The 14,403-nt window shown below is 36.6% G+C and overlaps 2 protein-coding genes across 3 annotated transcripts; one reads left to right on the top strand and one right to left on the bottom strand.

The window, feature by feature from the left end:
* The first annotated feature begins 3,789 nt into the window (after positions 1–3,789).
* LOC132627866 (protein CYPRO4-like) lies at positions 3,790–7,264 on the top strand. The gene is made up of 2 exons (XM_060343468.1): positions 3,790–5,568; positions 6,726–7,264. Exons 1-2 carry the CDS (start codon positions 3,937–3,939, stop codon positions 7,014–7,016), a joined length of 1,923 nt encoding a protein of 640 aa, XP_060199451.1. The 5' UTR covers positions 3,790–3,936; the 3' UTR covers positions 7,017–7,264.
* A 395-nt stretch (positions 7,265–7,659) lies between these two features.
* Positions 7,660–13,487, bottom strand: LOC132627867 (protein WEAK CHLOROPLAST MOVEMENT UNDER BLUE LIGHT 1-like). Of its 2 annotated transcripts, XM_060343470.1 has the most exons (4): positions 13,298–13,487; positions 11,813–11,888; positions 10,037–11,032; positions 7,660–9,817 (listed from the first exon to the last, which is right to left on the bottom strand). In XM_060343470.1, exons 3-4 carry the CDS (start codon positions 10,994–10,996, stop codon positions 7,982–7,984), a joined length of 2,796 nt encoding a protein of 931 aa, XP_060199453.1. In that variant the 5' UTR covers positions 10,997–11,032; positions 11,813–11,888; positions 13,298–13,487; the 3' UTR covers positions 7,660–7,981. The 2 variants fall into 2 exon arrangements, with proteins under 2 accessions (XP_060199453.1, XP_060199452.1); XM_060343469.1 differs by lacking the exon at positions 11,813–11,888.
* Between the last annotated feature and the right edge of the window lie 916 nt (positions 13,488–14,403).

A 14,403-nucleotide genomic window follows, 5' to 3' on the forward strand; every position in this document is an offset into this window, starting at 1 on the left:
ATATTGTACATATATGTGTTTATTTGCTGCTGTTGTTATTCATAAGAATCTTCATAAACTCCATAATCTTCGTTTATCTGCTACTGCTACTGTTGTATTTTCAGTTTTTTAAAGGCTTGTTGTGGATTGTTAAGTCTGAACATTAATGGATGTTGATTTTTTTTTATTTTTTTTTTAAATCTGGGGTTTTGCTCAACAGTTACTCTAACCCCACCTTCAACCTTTTCGCGATTTTCAGTGAATTTAAGTCTTACAATGTCCGGCATCTGTTGGATTTTTGTATCTTTAATTTTTTGTTTGATTTAAAGTTTGAGTTTTTACGGTTCTTTTTTTTTTTTATGGTCTTGTGGGTTTTGATGGTTTTGCTTTTCTTTTATGTGGGTTGGTTTTGATTCTTGATTTAACTGATTGAAAAAGAGCATCCAACCAAAAAAAAAATGGAAAAGGAGCGATCTATTGTTTCTTCTTTTACTTTTGTGGGTTTTGAGTATTATTGAATTGGAAAAAGAGCATTCTAAGGTAAGTGCTATTATTGAATTGGAAAAAGAGCATCCTAAGGTAAGTGCTATTATTGAATGATTTGTCTAGAGTCTTATTTTTGTTGTTTCATTAAAGTGTTGATCATTTTTTCGTATTTTATTGGTTTAGACAGGCTGAAAATTGTGATTTTTAGGAGTGGAAAGATAATTTTCTAGACAATGCTTTATTGGAAATAAGTGATTTGAAGGATAAATTGGAAGTGGCTACGGTAGTTGAATGCGGTTAAGCTCGAAAGAGACAACTTGAAGAAAAAGGTGCATAACTTGAATGCTACAAATAACTCTCAAGTGAACAAATCAAGGGAATTGGAAGAGAAGATGTTGAAGTTGAAGATGTTGTTTATGATTTCATTGGCCGTATTAGTTGAATTTTTTTGTCGCTAATTTAGGATGAATTATGCTTGGTCTAGTAACAGAAGTGCACTAAGCCTTAGAGGTGACCACAATGGTGTTAGTGAGGCAACCAATCTTCCAGTCTCATTAACAAGCTTAACTTGGCAAGGGAATGATGCAGTTACTACCAGCCAGTCGGAGGCTAAAGCTCAAGAGAGGATTGGGAAATTGAGTCCAAGAAGGGGACCTAACAATTGATTTAGCTTTATGAAATGTTTTTTTTTTTTTTTTTGTGAATTATGGTGATGTATTTACTGCTTAAGACAGTACTCTTAATTTGTTAATTATGTAATGGTCAAACTAAATGGATGCCACATTATGACTTGGGGTGTATTAGTTTTGGGGGTTATAGTGTGGCAAAACTGTGATGAAATGTGGCAAAAGTGTGTTGAAATGTGCAAAACTGTGATGGTTATGTGCAGAAACTGTGTTAGTTATGTGCAGAAACTGTGTTGAAATGTGCAGAAACTGTGTTGGTTATGTGCAGAAACTGTGTTGAAATGTGCAGAAACTGTGTTGGTTATGTGCAGAAACTGTCATTGTTAGCAAAATAAGCAAAATAAGTTCAATGAGGCAATGATGATTTTTCATTCTTTACTCATCAGCTGGTTGAGAATCAGCTTTGTATTAAATGAAAGATATATAATGAAAATCTATCTTGTAGGCCGTGTAGTTCCATTATATTTGACAGACTAATACCTATGCATCTAACACCTAGTTATGAACATGGCCAAGTTTTAATTATGCCATTAAGAGAAATGGCAACAGAGCACTTAATGTCTGGAACTATGCAGTTAGAATTTCTTGTGCACCATGCTAAGGAGGTTGCAAGGTTTTAGTTATGCCATTCAGAGAAATGGCAACAGAGCACGTAATACATTAATGTTTTCTTAGGACTTTGAATTTCAATCATATACAAGGAAAAGTTTTGCTAAGTGGAATAATTACATGGAATTCAACCATAATCGGGCAGGTATGCAGCAGCAAACAATGATGACATTCCAATCACACAAAATAGCCATGACCATATTGTAGGTCCATCCAAACTCCTCCTTTTTCTTTCTTGCCAATACGGGATGGTTGCAGCAAAACAAAAAGACACCATTTAGCTCCCATATGATATCATTTATAGGAGCAGTTACAGGCACTTCATTCAAGTATTGGAAACAAAAGATCATAGCTTTAGAGAATCATAGACACAAAAAGCTCCCAAAAAGAAAATTTACCCATAATATTAGCAACACTAAATTAGCAAGTTTACACATACAATAACAACAACAAACTAGCTTACATACCAAGACTTCAACTCCTAAACAAACACTTCTACTCCTAAACACCGTCATCTACCAAAACAAGCCTTTCACTTCTATTACTAGACCAAGCATAATTCATCCCAAATTAGGGTAAAAAAAATCCAACTAATACGGCCAATGAAATCATAAACAACATCTTCAACTTCAACATCTTCTCTTCCAATTCCCTTGATTTGTTCACTTGAGAGTTATTTATAGCCTCCAAGTTATGCACCTTTTTCTTCAGGTTGTCTCTTTCGAGCTTAACCGCATTCAACGACTCTCTTAAATTGTCCATCTTCACCGTAGCCACTTTCAATTTACCCTTCAAATCACTTATTTCCAATAAAGCATTGTCTAGAAAATTATCTTGCCACTCCCAAAAACCACAATTTTCAGTCTGTCCAAACCAATAAAATACGAAAAAATGATCAACACTTTAATAAAACAACAAAAATAAGACTCTGGACAAATAATTCAATAATAACACTTACCTTAGGATGCTCTTTTTCCAATTCAATAATAGCACTTACCTTAGAATGCTCTTTTTCCAATTCAATAATACTCAAAACCCACAAAAGTAAAAAAAGAAACAATAGATCGCTCCTTTTCCATTTTTTTTTTGGTTGGATGCTCTTTTTCAATCAGTTAAATCAAGAATCAAAACCAACCCACATAAAAGAAAAGCAAAACCATCAAAACCCACAAGACCATAAAAAAAAAAAGAACCGTAAAAACTCAAACTTTAAATCAAACAAAAAATTAAAGATACAAAAATCCAACAGATACCGGACATTGTAAGACTTAAATTTACTGAAAATCGCGAAAAGGTTGAAGGTGGGGTTAGAGTAACTGTTGGGCAAAACCCCAGATTTCAACAAACATTAACGTTGGGCAAAACCCAGATAAAAAAAAAAAATCAACATCCATTAATGTTTAGACTTAACAATCCGCAACAAGCCTTTAAAAAACTGAAAATACAACAGTAGCAGTAGCAGATAAACGAAGATTATAGAGTTTATGAAGAACCTTCTTCCAATAAGAACCTTATGAATAACAACAGCAGCAGATAAACGCATATATGTACAATATTTGATGATGAAATGGAGGTTGAAAACGATAGAGAGAGGTAATATGCATTTTTTTTAGAGAGAGAGCAGCCTTAGATGTGTTATTGATGGGTTAGGTTTAGGTTTATTTGGATATGATATGTTATTGACGGGTCGGGTACTAAATTGATTGGGTCGGATCTGTATTTGTTTGATTCGGATGAAAAAATAAGAGAGGAAATAAGTTGGCCACTGAGAGACCGACACGTGGCACTCCGTTATACTCAAGGGCATATTTGGCCCAAAATATAACGGTAAGGTATAATTGGCCCTAAAGTATAACGAAGGGTATGAATGAACTATTTTTCAAAGTTCAGGGGTAATTTTGACCCTTTTCCGTATAATAAATGAACAAACACTTCTCTAAAATAATCTCCAGATTTAATTTCAAAATTTTTGAACCTAAATCTATAGCCAACGGCTCCTTAAAAGTTGTAAAATGTCATATTCCAAAGTCCAACTGTACCAGTTGAAACCCTAATAATTCAATAAAATCCAAAACCCAACCGTCAAAAATTCAAAATTCAAAATCGCGCTCCTCAACCAATCTCCATTATTCCCAACCTTCTCATTTTCCTTTCATCAAACACTTTCAAAATTCAAATGGGTGCTAATCACAGCCGTGAAGATCTAGATCTATCCGACTCCGAATCCGAATCTGAATCCGAATACGGGTCGGATTCTCGAACCCGCAAAGAAGAAGAAGATGACTACTACTCAGACGCAAAAACGACACCGTCTTCCATTGACAAACAAAACCCCAAAACCCCATCTTCTTTAGATGATGTTGAAGCTAAGCTCAAAGCCCTAAAACTCAAATACAACACAAATGCAAACAACCCCACAGTTAAAAATGCCGTTAAACTTTACCTACATGTTGGCGGTAACACCGCGAATTCAAAATGGGTCGTATCCGACAAGATTACGGGTTATTCCTTTGTCAAATCGGATAGTGACGGGTCGGGTGATGAAAGTGATGAAAATGAGGAGAATGGGTCGGGTTGGTGGGTTTTGAAAATTGGGTCGAAGGTTAAAGCTAAGATTGATGAGAATTTGCAATTGAAAGCGTTTAAGGAACAAAAAAGAGTTGATTTTGTAGCAAATGGGGTTTGGGCTGTGAAGTTTTTTGGTGAGGAAGAGTATAAGACGTTTATCGATACGTATCAGAACTGTTTATTTGAGAATACGTATGGGTTTGAAGCCAATGATGAGAATAGAGTTAAGGTTTATGGTAAGGATTTTATGGGTTGGGCGAAACCTGAAAATGCGGATGATTCAATGTGGGAAGATGCACGGGATAGCCCCGTGCCTGAAAATAAGACGCCGTTAAGGGTTAATCATGATTTGAGGGAAGAGTTTGAGGAAGCAGCTAAAGGGGGAGCTATACAGAGTTTAGCATTAGGTGCATTGGATAATAGTTTTCTTATAAGCGATTCGGGGATTCAGGTTGTGAGGAATTATACTCATGGGATAAGTGGAAAAGGGGTTTGTGTCAATTTTGATAAAGAAAGGTCTAGTGTAGCTCAGTCTACCCCGAGGAAAGCGTTACTTTTAAGAGCTGAGACTAATATGCTTCTTATGAGTCCGGTGACTGATAAGAAGGCGCATTCTCGGGGTTTACATCAGTTTGATATTGAGACTGGGAAGGTTGTTACCGAGTGGAAGTTTGAGAAAGATGGAACTGATATCTCGATGAGGGATATTACGAATGATAGCAAAGGAGCTCAGATGGATCCGTCAGGGTCGACTTTCTTAGGGCTAGATGATAACAGGTTGTGTAGGTGGGATATGCGTGATCGACATGGGATGGTTCAGAATTTAGTCGATGAAAGTACACCTGTGTTGAATTGGACTCAAGGACATCAGTTTTCGAGGGGGACTAATTTTCAGTGCTTTGCTACTACTGGTGATGGATCAATCGCTGTTGGTTCACTTGATGGAAAGATTAGATTGTACTCGAGCAGTTCGATGAGACAGGCTAAAACTGCTTTTCCAGGGCTTGGTTCTCCTATTACTCATGTGGATGTTACCTATGATGGGAAGTGGATATTAGGGACAACTGATACTTATTTGGTATTGATATGCACCTTGTTTATTGACAAGAACGGAACTACTAAGACTGGTTTTGCTGGTCGCATGGGGAATAAGATTTCAGCTCCAAGATTGCTGAAGCTAAACCCTCTTGATTCACATATGGCTGGGGCTAACAAGTTCCGTGGTGCTCAATTTTCATGGGTATGAGTTCTCTCTTCTTCTGCCCTTTTCATGTTTATTCATGTAGCATACACTTTTGACTATCATGCCTATTTCTCTTCATTCGTACATAATATTTTTGCTTAGTCAATGCCTTATGATGTGTGTTAAAAGCAAAGGACTTGACATTGAGGTGTTTGCGAAATAAGTGTCAATGTCTTCATTTTCTCTCAAATAGTAATATAACTACCATATTTTCTAGGAGGCGTCACTATAACTGAATTTGATACGGTTTGTAGCTCTAGAGGGAGGACTTCTTTGATGATTTGTATCTTTCTTCACTAATGTAAATTGCAATTGTAGATGCACTACCTTTGACTTGGTATGACTTTCCTTAGTTTGCTAAAGCTTCATTCTGTTTTCTTAATTTATCAAACAACTCTGTAAACAGGTTTCAGAAATCAGCTTATTTACCTATCTTATCGCTACCATAATAATAGGGTATTCTAGGTCCAAGCTCAGAATCGTAATGCTTAAAGTGTCAAACTATATCACAAGAAGTGAGTGGGAGTATAACTATTCGGTTCACCAGTTTTCGGCTGAGTATTTTTTTTATTTTGTTCTGAAATTGATGACTAGTCAGATTAGACTATAACAGGGATGACCAGTTCTGGTTGTTTCTTTTCCGTAGTTAAAATGTTTAACTATGAAAAGTTCATGCTACTTGAGCCAATCAAAAGCTAATAAGCCTAGGAAATTTACAACGTAGTAATATTCATATCTTACGCTAAAGCTATTAGTTGTCTTAGGTTGCCTAATCCTCATCCTTGATTCTATTCAGTCCCTTCTTCACATGCATCTTGTATCTTCCGAATTTGGAATGAAACAATTCGCACGCTTACTGAAACAAGAAAAGCAAAATTGAAAAGGAGTATCTTTTATCATACGAAAGTTTACAGCCATGCAGGAGACCTCACTTACAGTGCTGTAAGCACATGCGGTGTCTTTTGCTGTGCTGCTGGAGCTCCTTCAGTATTTTGTCAGCTCATATATATTGCTTCATTTGTCTTACCCTATGATCGGGTTTGAAGTAAATCCTGCAGGTTTAACTGCTACTATTTGTTGATAAAAATTGCGAATTATTTTGTAAATTCTGTAATTCTCCGACGCTTGTTTCTTAAGTCTGAGAAAATTTTCAGGTCACTGAGAATGGGAAGCAGGAACGCCACCTCGTTGCTACTGTTGGGAAGTTTAGCGTGATATGGAATTTTCAACAGGTGAAGGATGGTTCTCATGGGTGTTACCAGAATCAGGTGGGGTTGAAGAGTTGCTACTGTTACAAGATAGTTCCAAGAGACGACTCAATTGTAGAAAGTCGCTTCATGCATGACAAATATGCTGTTTCTGACTCTCCTGAAGCACCGCTGGTGGTAGCAACTCCCATGAAAGTTAGCTCATTCAGCATATCTAGCAGGCGTTTACAAATTTGAAAAAGTTCATAGATGCGACTTATTAGATATATCTGTGGCAGAATTAGTGTCTCTCGCACTAACTAGCTTGAAAAATTGCACATCTGCAACCCATTTCTGGTTCAATGTATTACTCTTATCTGAAGACCTAAAAGACAGTCTTCCAACTTACTTCTAGGTATTCCTGGCGACTTTATTGTTGTTGTAATAACTAATAACTGCTCGTTTGGATCCATTTTCAATGATTTCAGTTGATTTGCATTTTCCTATATTTCTGTTTTTCTTGGACACATCCCTATAGATATAAAACTGTTAACCTATTTTGCTGTTTAACACCACTTAGCAAGGTATTCCTCGGCTTTGTTACAATTTGACTGCATAGAACCGGTGACTGAGAAGCGAGACAGTTGAACTCCTATCTTAGTTAACGCTAAGTAGCCAACATTTGGATATCATTTGCATTATGAACCTTTGTTTATTGCCTCATGACCAGTGCCCACCAGTTTGTTTTGAGAAGATAGAATATTCCAATTTTTTGCAGTTTATTCAAAGTACTGATTCATTTTCATAACCTCTTTAGGGTGATGAAAGAAAATATAACGCAATCAAGACTAGATGGAAAAAACTAGAGAAAATGGATGATAGCAGGTAATAAGAGGCTGACTGAATTAAAAAAAGAACTTTTGATGATGGTATATTATACATTGAATGCCTACCAAATAACGAAGCACTCACCCAATCTCATTATTCTTTACAAAACCAGTCAAAAATAGGAGCCCCCAAATGACGATTAGGCCAAACTTATTCTCCTCCTATAGTGCTATCTATCGAGTGACTGAAGTAACTTAATATTGTACACTTAAAAGAATACTCAGTATGTACATATCGTGAAAGATTACCCTTCTGCTTTATCAACCGAGACAAACAGCCAAAATTTTTGGAGAAATAAAAGTTTTAACAATGACAAGATGTTGTATATGCAGCAATCATTGAGCAGCAGACTTGGCCTGTGCTGCTTTTCTTCTGCCTAGAAACATGAAGATCCTTGGGAAGAAGGACCTCTTCTTTTTCTTTGGAACTTTCACATCTGGTGATGAATCAGCTTCAGTGCTGCTCGCTAGCACTTGTGCTTTTGGACTTGTGCTGTCATGAGATGCAGCTGCCTCTGGTGCACTTCCAGGGATCTTTGATTCTTTACTCTCCTCAACGCTCATTCTAGGTGGAATAGCTCCACCAGCTTTCCGTCTTTGCTCGTGCTCCTCTCTCCATTTCCTCAGCTCTTGCTCTACAGCCAATTTCCCTCCCTTGGCTTTCTCGGCTTTTCCCAATGCAACTTGTAGAGCTTCTTTTCTTTCTGTTATCTCGCGATAAACCTCCTCCAGTCTGTTTAGGCTTCTCAGCTCTGACTCCTTGGCTACATCTATTTGGGTATGAGCATCAGCGATCTTCTTGTTAGCTTGCTCCTCTGCCTCATGCGCTTGCTTGCTGAGCTCATAATACTCCTCCAATGAAAGTGTTACTCCAGGTGGGGTCTCCTCGTCTTTTTCTCTTTGAGCTGATTCACTTTCCTCCAGAGCAGTGATAGCTGCTAATGCCAACTTCTCTGCAGCTTTCGCAGCTTCGATCTCCTTCTTAGCTGCAAGTAGTCTACTTTCCACGGTACTTGCTCCAGCCTTTGCTAAATCAGCTTCTTCCTTTGCCTTCTTCAGATCTTCATGTGCAATTTCAGCAAGTGATTTTGCACGATCAGCTTCTTGGGATGCCTCTTGGAGTTGCTTGGGAAGCTCTACCATCTTCTCTCTTGCTTCTTTTTCCTTCTTCTGTGCAAGATCAATCTCTGACTTTGTCCTGCTCAACTCAGCTTCAAGAGATGCAGCAGCAATAGATACCGTTTCTTCTCTCTGTTGGATCACGGCTAGTTCTGACTTTTCCTTTTCCAATTCTGCCTTCAATGAAGCTGCTGCCACCTTCAAGAAATTTACTTCAGTTGTAGCCTTCTCGATGTTGAGTTTCACTTCTTCTAGTTCTTTCTTAGCTGTGGCCACTGCTGATTGTATCTCATCGTGAGTTCTTTTCTCCGGCTCTGTCAGGTTTCCTTCTTCATTCAACTTTGATTCCATGTAAGCAGCCAACTCAGCTTTGAGATCCTGCAGCAAGGCTGAAGCAGTATCGAGTTTCCCTCTGAGATCCTTTGCAGAGAGAATTTGCTGGTTTAGTCTGTCGAGTTCCTCTTCTGCTTGCTTCAGTTCTTTCTCCCAGTTTAAAGCATCTTCCTCTCCTGCCATAGCAGCGGCGATTCTGTGTTCCTCGGCCTCCAAATGTACAGCATGAGCAGCCTCTAAAGATTCCTTTGCAGTGATGAGCTCAATAGTTAAATTCTCCAAGGTTTTCTCAACTTCTTTTGATGCGGAGACTGCTTCCTCTGCTCTTTGCACCGCACCATCTTTATCAGACACCAATAAAGCGTAATCTTTTCGAAGATCTTCTAACTCAGATTTTACGGTTTTTAGCTCAGAAACTGCAGCTGCATGCCTAGCCCTAGCAACTTCAAGCTGTGCTTTCGCTGCAATACTTAGATCATTACCGATCCCTTGCTCCATCTCCTCCACCCGGAGCTTGGCAAGCTCTGAATCCTGTTTTGCTTGTTGCTCTTCTTTTTGTGCTCTTTCCAGGTTCAGCTTCAATTCTTCTATAAGTCTCTTAGTGCTATCTAGTTCCTTTAAAACTAGCACTTTTGCATCTTCAGCAGCCTGCGACTGTTTTTTATAAAATGGAATCTCCTCCTGCACTTTTGCTAGTTCTTGTTCAACAAGTTGCCGTCTCTGCATTAGCCAGGAGAACAAAATTTTTAATAGTCAGGGATTAGAACATAAAATTGTGAGATTAATGTGGGATTTAGACCCACTCAAACACCTAAAAGAAACAGGGTACATGCCCAAAGACTAATGTTCTTTGCAGATGCAGCAATAAAGTGGTTATGAAATCTCTGACAGGAAAGCGGCTATCAGGAAAAAAACAAAAAATCAAGAAGTGTATATTACCTCTACAGTCTGTACGCGATGAGCCTTCCAGTCAACGATCCCTCCAAACTTGGAAACTGCCTGCTTCACAGATTCAATTGGCGCAGCTGTGTCAATGTGGCCTTTGTTTATGTCAGATTTTTTAGGATGCTTCAGACTAGCAGTGGGTACTGAGGTCCTTGCTGTGAAAGTGGAAGACTTAGCTAGCGGGCGACCAATGTTATCTGGTGTCAGTATGTGATTGTTATTTTCTGGTTTCCTCGTCACTTGAGGGGATAAAGGAGAAGACTCGTCCGCATCAATAGGAGAATTATTTGGCTGATGAAGCGGTGAAGCATTTTTTGGTTCTACTTCCGGATGATTAGATTGAACATGTTCAGAAGGTTCCTTTTCTACTTCTGATTGATTAGATTGAACATGTTGAGAAGATTCCTTTTTGTTTTCCTCTTTTAAGGGCGAAGTGTCTGAATTCCCGGTTAATATTGTTGGTCCATCAGAGGAATCATTTCGCTGGTTGTTAACCTTACCAGTAGCACCGATGTCCAATGCTGGCTCAAAGATTTCACTTGGTTTTGCATCCAATATGGATTCTGAGAGAGCTGTCGCACTACTATCTGCAGAAGAGTCCGGTTTCAGATCATGTACTAATTGAGGTGAGGCTTCCAGCTCAACCATAGGTGTAACAGAAGCCATTTGAGAAGTTCCAGTTGCAGAAATGTCACTCACTCCATCAGATTTAATAGGAGCGGCCGAAGTTAAATTTCCTCCTGAAGGAGCCTGACTTTCTTGCAGAGATAAGCTCTGAGGAGCCTCTTTTAAATGTTCTGAAGCCTTTTCCTGAATTTTGGAGTTCTCTTTTTCACTGGTATTTTGGCCAGTTTGAGCTGCACTATGTGATTGATCATCATTTTGAGAGGAAACCGTTGGTTCATGGGACGATACTGTAGGAGCATTTTCCTTCATATCTTTAGCATCTCCCATTTCTTAATTAAGAACTGAAGTTAACAAAGTCGGGACCTAGATATCAATCACAGAATAAGTTAGGAGACGTAGACCTGCCATAATTTAACAGACATGCGAAATATAACATCTGTGGTAAATGTGACCATTTTCTCAATTGAGGAATATGGTAAAATCAGTATTTTTAAGAATGAAAAGCGCAACAAAAGAAACAAACTGAACAGGGCTTCACGTAAAAGCGAGAAGCAAGGCACATGTCTCTTTGAAGTAAAGCGCACAATTTACACAATACAAAACGAAAAAAGTTTCAGCATTTAATTTCATATTTTGTTTAAACTGGTAATGTCATTTAATTTCATACTAAATGCTTTAGTAATTGTACAAAGAGAATAGAAGAGACTCGAGAAAGCAAAAGAGAAGCTCAGCATTAGGAGTGGTAAAAGAAGAGGACCCATGTATCGAAAGAATCATAGTTTGAAGAAATAAGTAAATCAAAGATGCAGAAAAATAGAACTAGTTGAAGAAGAGGCGTTACAAACTGAGAAATAGAAAAATAAGACGATTACAAAGAATATGCTGAAGCATATGTGGAGAGAAGTCTAGAACACAAATATCTGAAGGCCCTATTAAGTTCCTCCTCTTCTTTTTCATTTCATATTTTAGAGTCAGATACAAAGTATTGACGCTTCTTGTTAGATCATTTAGCATCTTATTATTTGAAGTTCATCACTACACCCATGAGACAAGAATCCTTCTATTGGCACTGCTCTGTTGCTTTAAGCAGCAAATCAATGACTTTATAATAAAACTGATAGCAAGAAGGTAAGATAAGTCTACCTAATTAAAAATATAAAAGCAGCTCGAACTGTTCCCTTTTTACGTGCAGAAATCATAAGGAAGCTTCATCCTCCAACTAGCTTAGGCAAGTGCATACCATGAAAGTTTAGAAAGTGCAACAAATTGTGTCAAATTTGAAGTTGAAACAAGTCGTTTGAGCCCTGAACTAAAATCACATTGATCATGTGTAGATTCTACAGCATGTTATCAGTTGATAGTCAGATATCTATTTTGTTTTAGAAAAATTTGATAGTCAGATATCAGGTTAATGAGAACAATTGTTTAGAACATATGCATTGTGTTAGGATAAGAACCGTGCTTTAAAACTTAGGACTTACAAATTAATCATAGAATCTGAAATATCTTCAATTAAACCATCACGTTGGGCCATGATTGACCAAGCTAAATAAACTTCCATCTTAAAAACAGTAGTGTGGGTGGAATTAGACATTTAACCTGAAGCTTAAATACCACAGATTTCATAAACGAAGCAACAATATATAGCCAAATATTTAAACATAAAATTCATGTTTGGCTATTATCGGGCTGATTAAGCATCCTATGACGTGTTGCTATATGGCAGACTTACCCAATGTCTATCAAATAGGCCAAAACCAGCAAACTCTTGAAACTAAATCTATCAATCAATTGAGCAGCTATTCCTCAATCTCAACTAGTTAGAGTCAGCTATATGACCCTCTAGAGCCAGGCCAAAGCGTGTCTAGGTGGGCGTATCCTAACAATCCAATATCTAGAGGAATCACGTAAGATAGATTATCTTTACGACTACCTCCACCGTCCTCCTATAACCAAACTTGCTATGCTTTCAAATTAAATACATTAATTCTTAAAAGAAAAGGACTATCCAATTTTCAAATAGCTTCAAATTTGATTAACCTTTATAGGAAAAGTACAACTTTTATTGGGATAAAATGACAACTTGCAAGTTTTATAACTTCAAAACTCAAGAGCAGAATAAAGAATCACCAAACAGAAATATTAATAAATGCCCATAAACATAAACCTCCCAAATCCATTAAACAAGAAAACAATCTGAAACTCAAATTTATAAATAATCCCAGCTAAACACATTGTTCATAAAATAGGAGCTTAAAAACCAAACTACAGAATCTCATCTTAGGCATCATTTACATCTAATCCTTTTTGGGGTATCCAAAGATTGCTCCTTTATTACAAAATACATCATATGAGAAAACAAATGCCCTTAATATAACAATTAAATCCCATCTTAGGCTTCATTTACATCTAATCGTTTCTGGGGTATCCAAAGATTGTTCCTTTATTACCAAATACATCATATGACAAAACAAAAATGCCCATAATCTAACAATTAATCACAAAACATAATCACATCTTAATGACATATTAGCAGATAAAACTCATCAATGTTAGCAAATTAAAAACCATCCAAAAGAATGAAAAAAAAAACTCAAAAAAAAGAAGAAAAAAAGAGAGGAGCATTACCAAGAATCACCAAGAGATTAGTCAAAAATCAAAGGACACTACAAAATGATGATAAAATCTATTTCTCTTGTTATTTCTTTCTCAATGTATCTTTCTGTAGGTATTCTCTTGAAAAGAGAAATTAAACAAAAAGATACACAAAAATATAGGGGTCACAAAATTCACTGAAAAACAAAAAGGAAAAAAAAGGGAGAAGTGTTCCTTAGAAAGGAATAATATAAAAATAGATAGAGTTAGAAGAGGAGCTTACTGTAACACGTGGGTGGAGCCTGTCCCTCTTGTGTTTTTTTTCCCCGTTAAGAAAAAAAAATATTTTTCCTAAAAAAAAGAATTTTCTCAAATTTATATTCAAATTCAAATTTCTTTCCTCTTTTATTTTTTTTGGTTGGTAGTTTCACATTTTTAGAGATAAGAATTAAATGAGAGAAGAAGACGGTGTACGAAACCTTGCACCTAATGATGTAATGTTTTTTCTTTTCCACCTAATGATGTAATGTGAAATTACCGCCATTAAGTTACAACTACTAAATTAGATATTGGTAATAAATAAGCTAACAATGGAGTAGTAACTATTTTAGGAAAAGAAAAATTATGGTATAGAAATTAAAGGAGGAAAAAGAGATTGGTGTAAAGTACAATTAGGACCAACTAAATCATACCTTTAACCTTATATCATCTGTAAAGAATCTGGAGATGAATTTACTATAAATAAGTTAACAATTAATTATTGCCAAAAACATATGTGGTTTGAAAAAGGGAAGAGAGTTGGTGTCAGGTAAAATTAAAACTACTAAGTAGGTTACAACTTTAATCTTATGTGGTTGTATAAAACAAAGTTGATTTCTAAAAGATCAATTAACTATACTTGTTATTGTTAAAAAAAAAAGAATAACTTTATATGAGATAATAAGTATTGGTTGAGTGATCATATGAAAAATTAACCCTAAAATTTCGCTATATTAACTTATTATAACTAAAGTAATAATTAATTACTGAATAATTTATGTAAAGAGAGATTGTGATTTATAATGGAGGAAAAGGTGCAAGTGTTTATTGACAATTAATGAAATCTGCGAAGTAGAAGAATCTCTCTACCAACCTTCTAA

Source organism: Lycium barbarum, chromosome 2 (assembly GCF_019175385.1).
Source record: "Lycium barbarum isolate Lr01 chromosome 2, ASM1917538v2, whole genome shotgun sequence".
In the NCBI taxonomy this organism is placed as follows: Eukaryota; Viridiplantae; Streptophyta; class Magnoliopsida; order Solanales; family Solanaceae; genus Lycium; species Lycium barbarum.

Bases quoted from the DNA above. Each gene is read 5' to 3' on its own strand.
- LOC132627866 (XM_060343468.1), top strand. From the start codon at position 3,937: ATGGGTGCTAATCACAGCCGTGAAGATCTAGATCTATCCGACTCCGAA. The intron at 5,569-6,725 runs GTATGAGTTCTC...GAAAATTTTCAG, and splicing joins GTGGTGCTCAATTTTCATGG to GTCACTGAGAATGGGAAGCA.
- LOC132627867 (XM_060343469.1), bottom strand. From the start codon at position 10,996: ATGGGAGATGCTAAAGATATGAAGGAAAATGCTCCTACAGTATCGTCC. The intron at 9,818-10,036 runs GTAATATACACT...TGGCTAATGCAG, and splicing joins ATCGCGTACAGACTGTAGAG to AGACGGCAACTTGTTGAACA.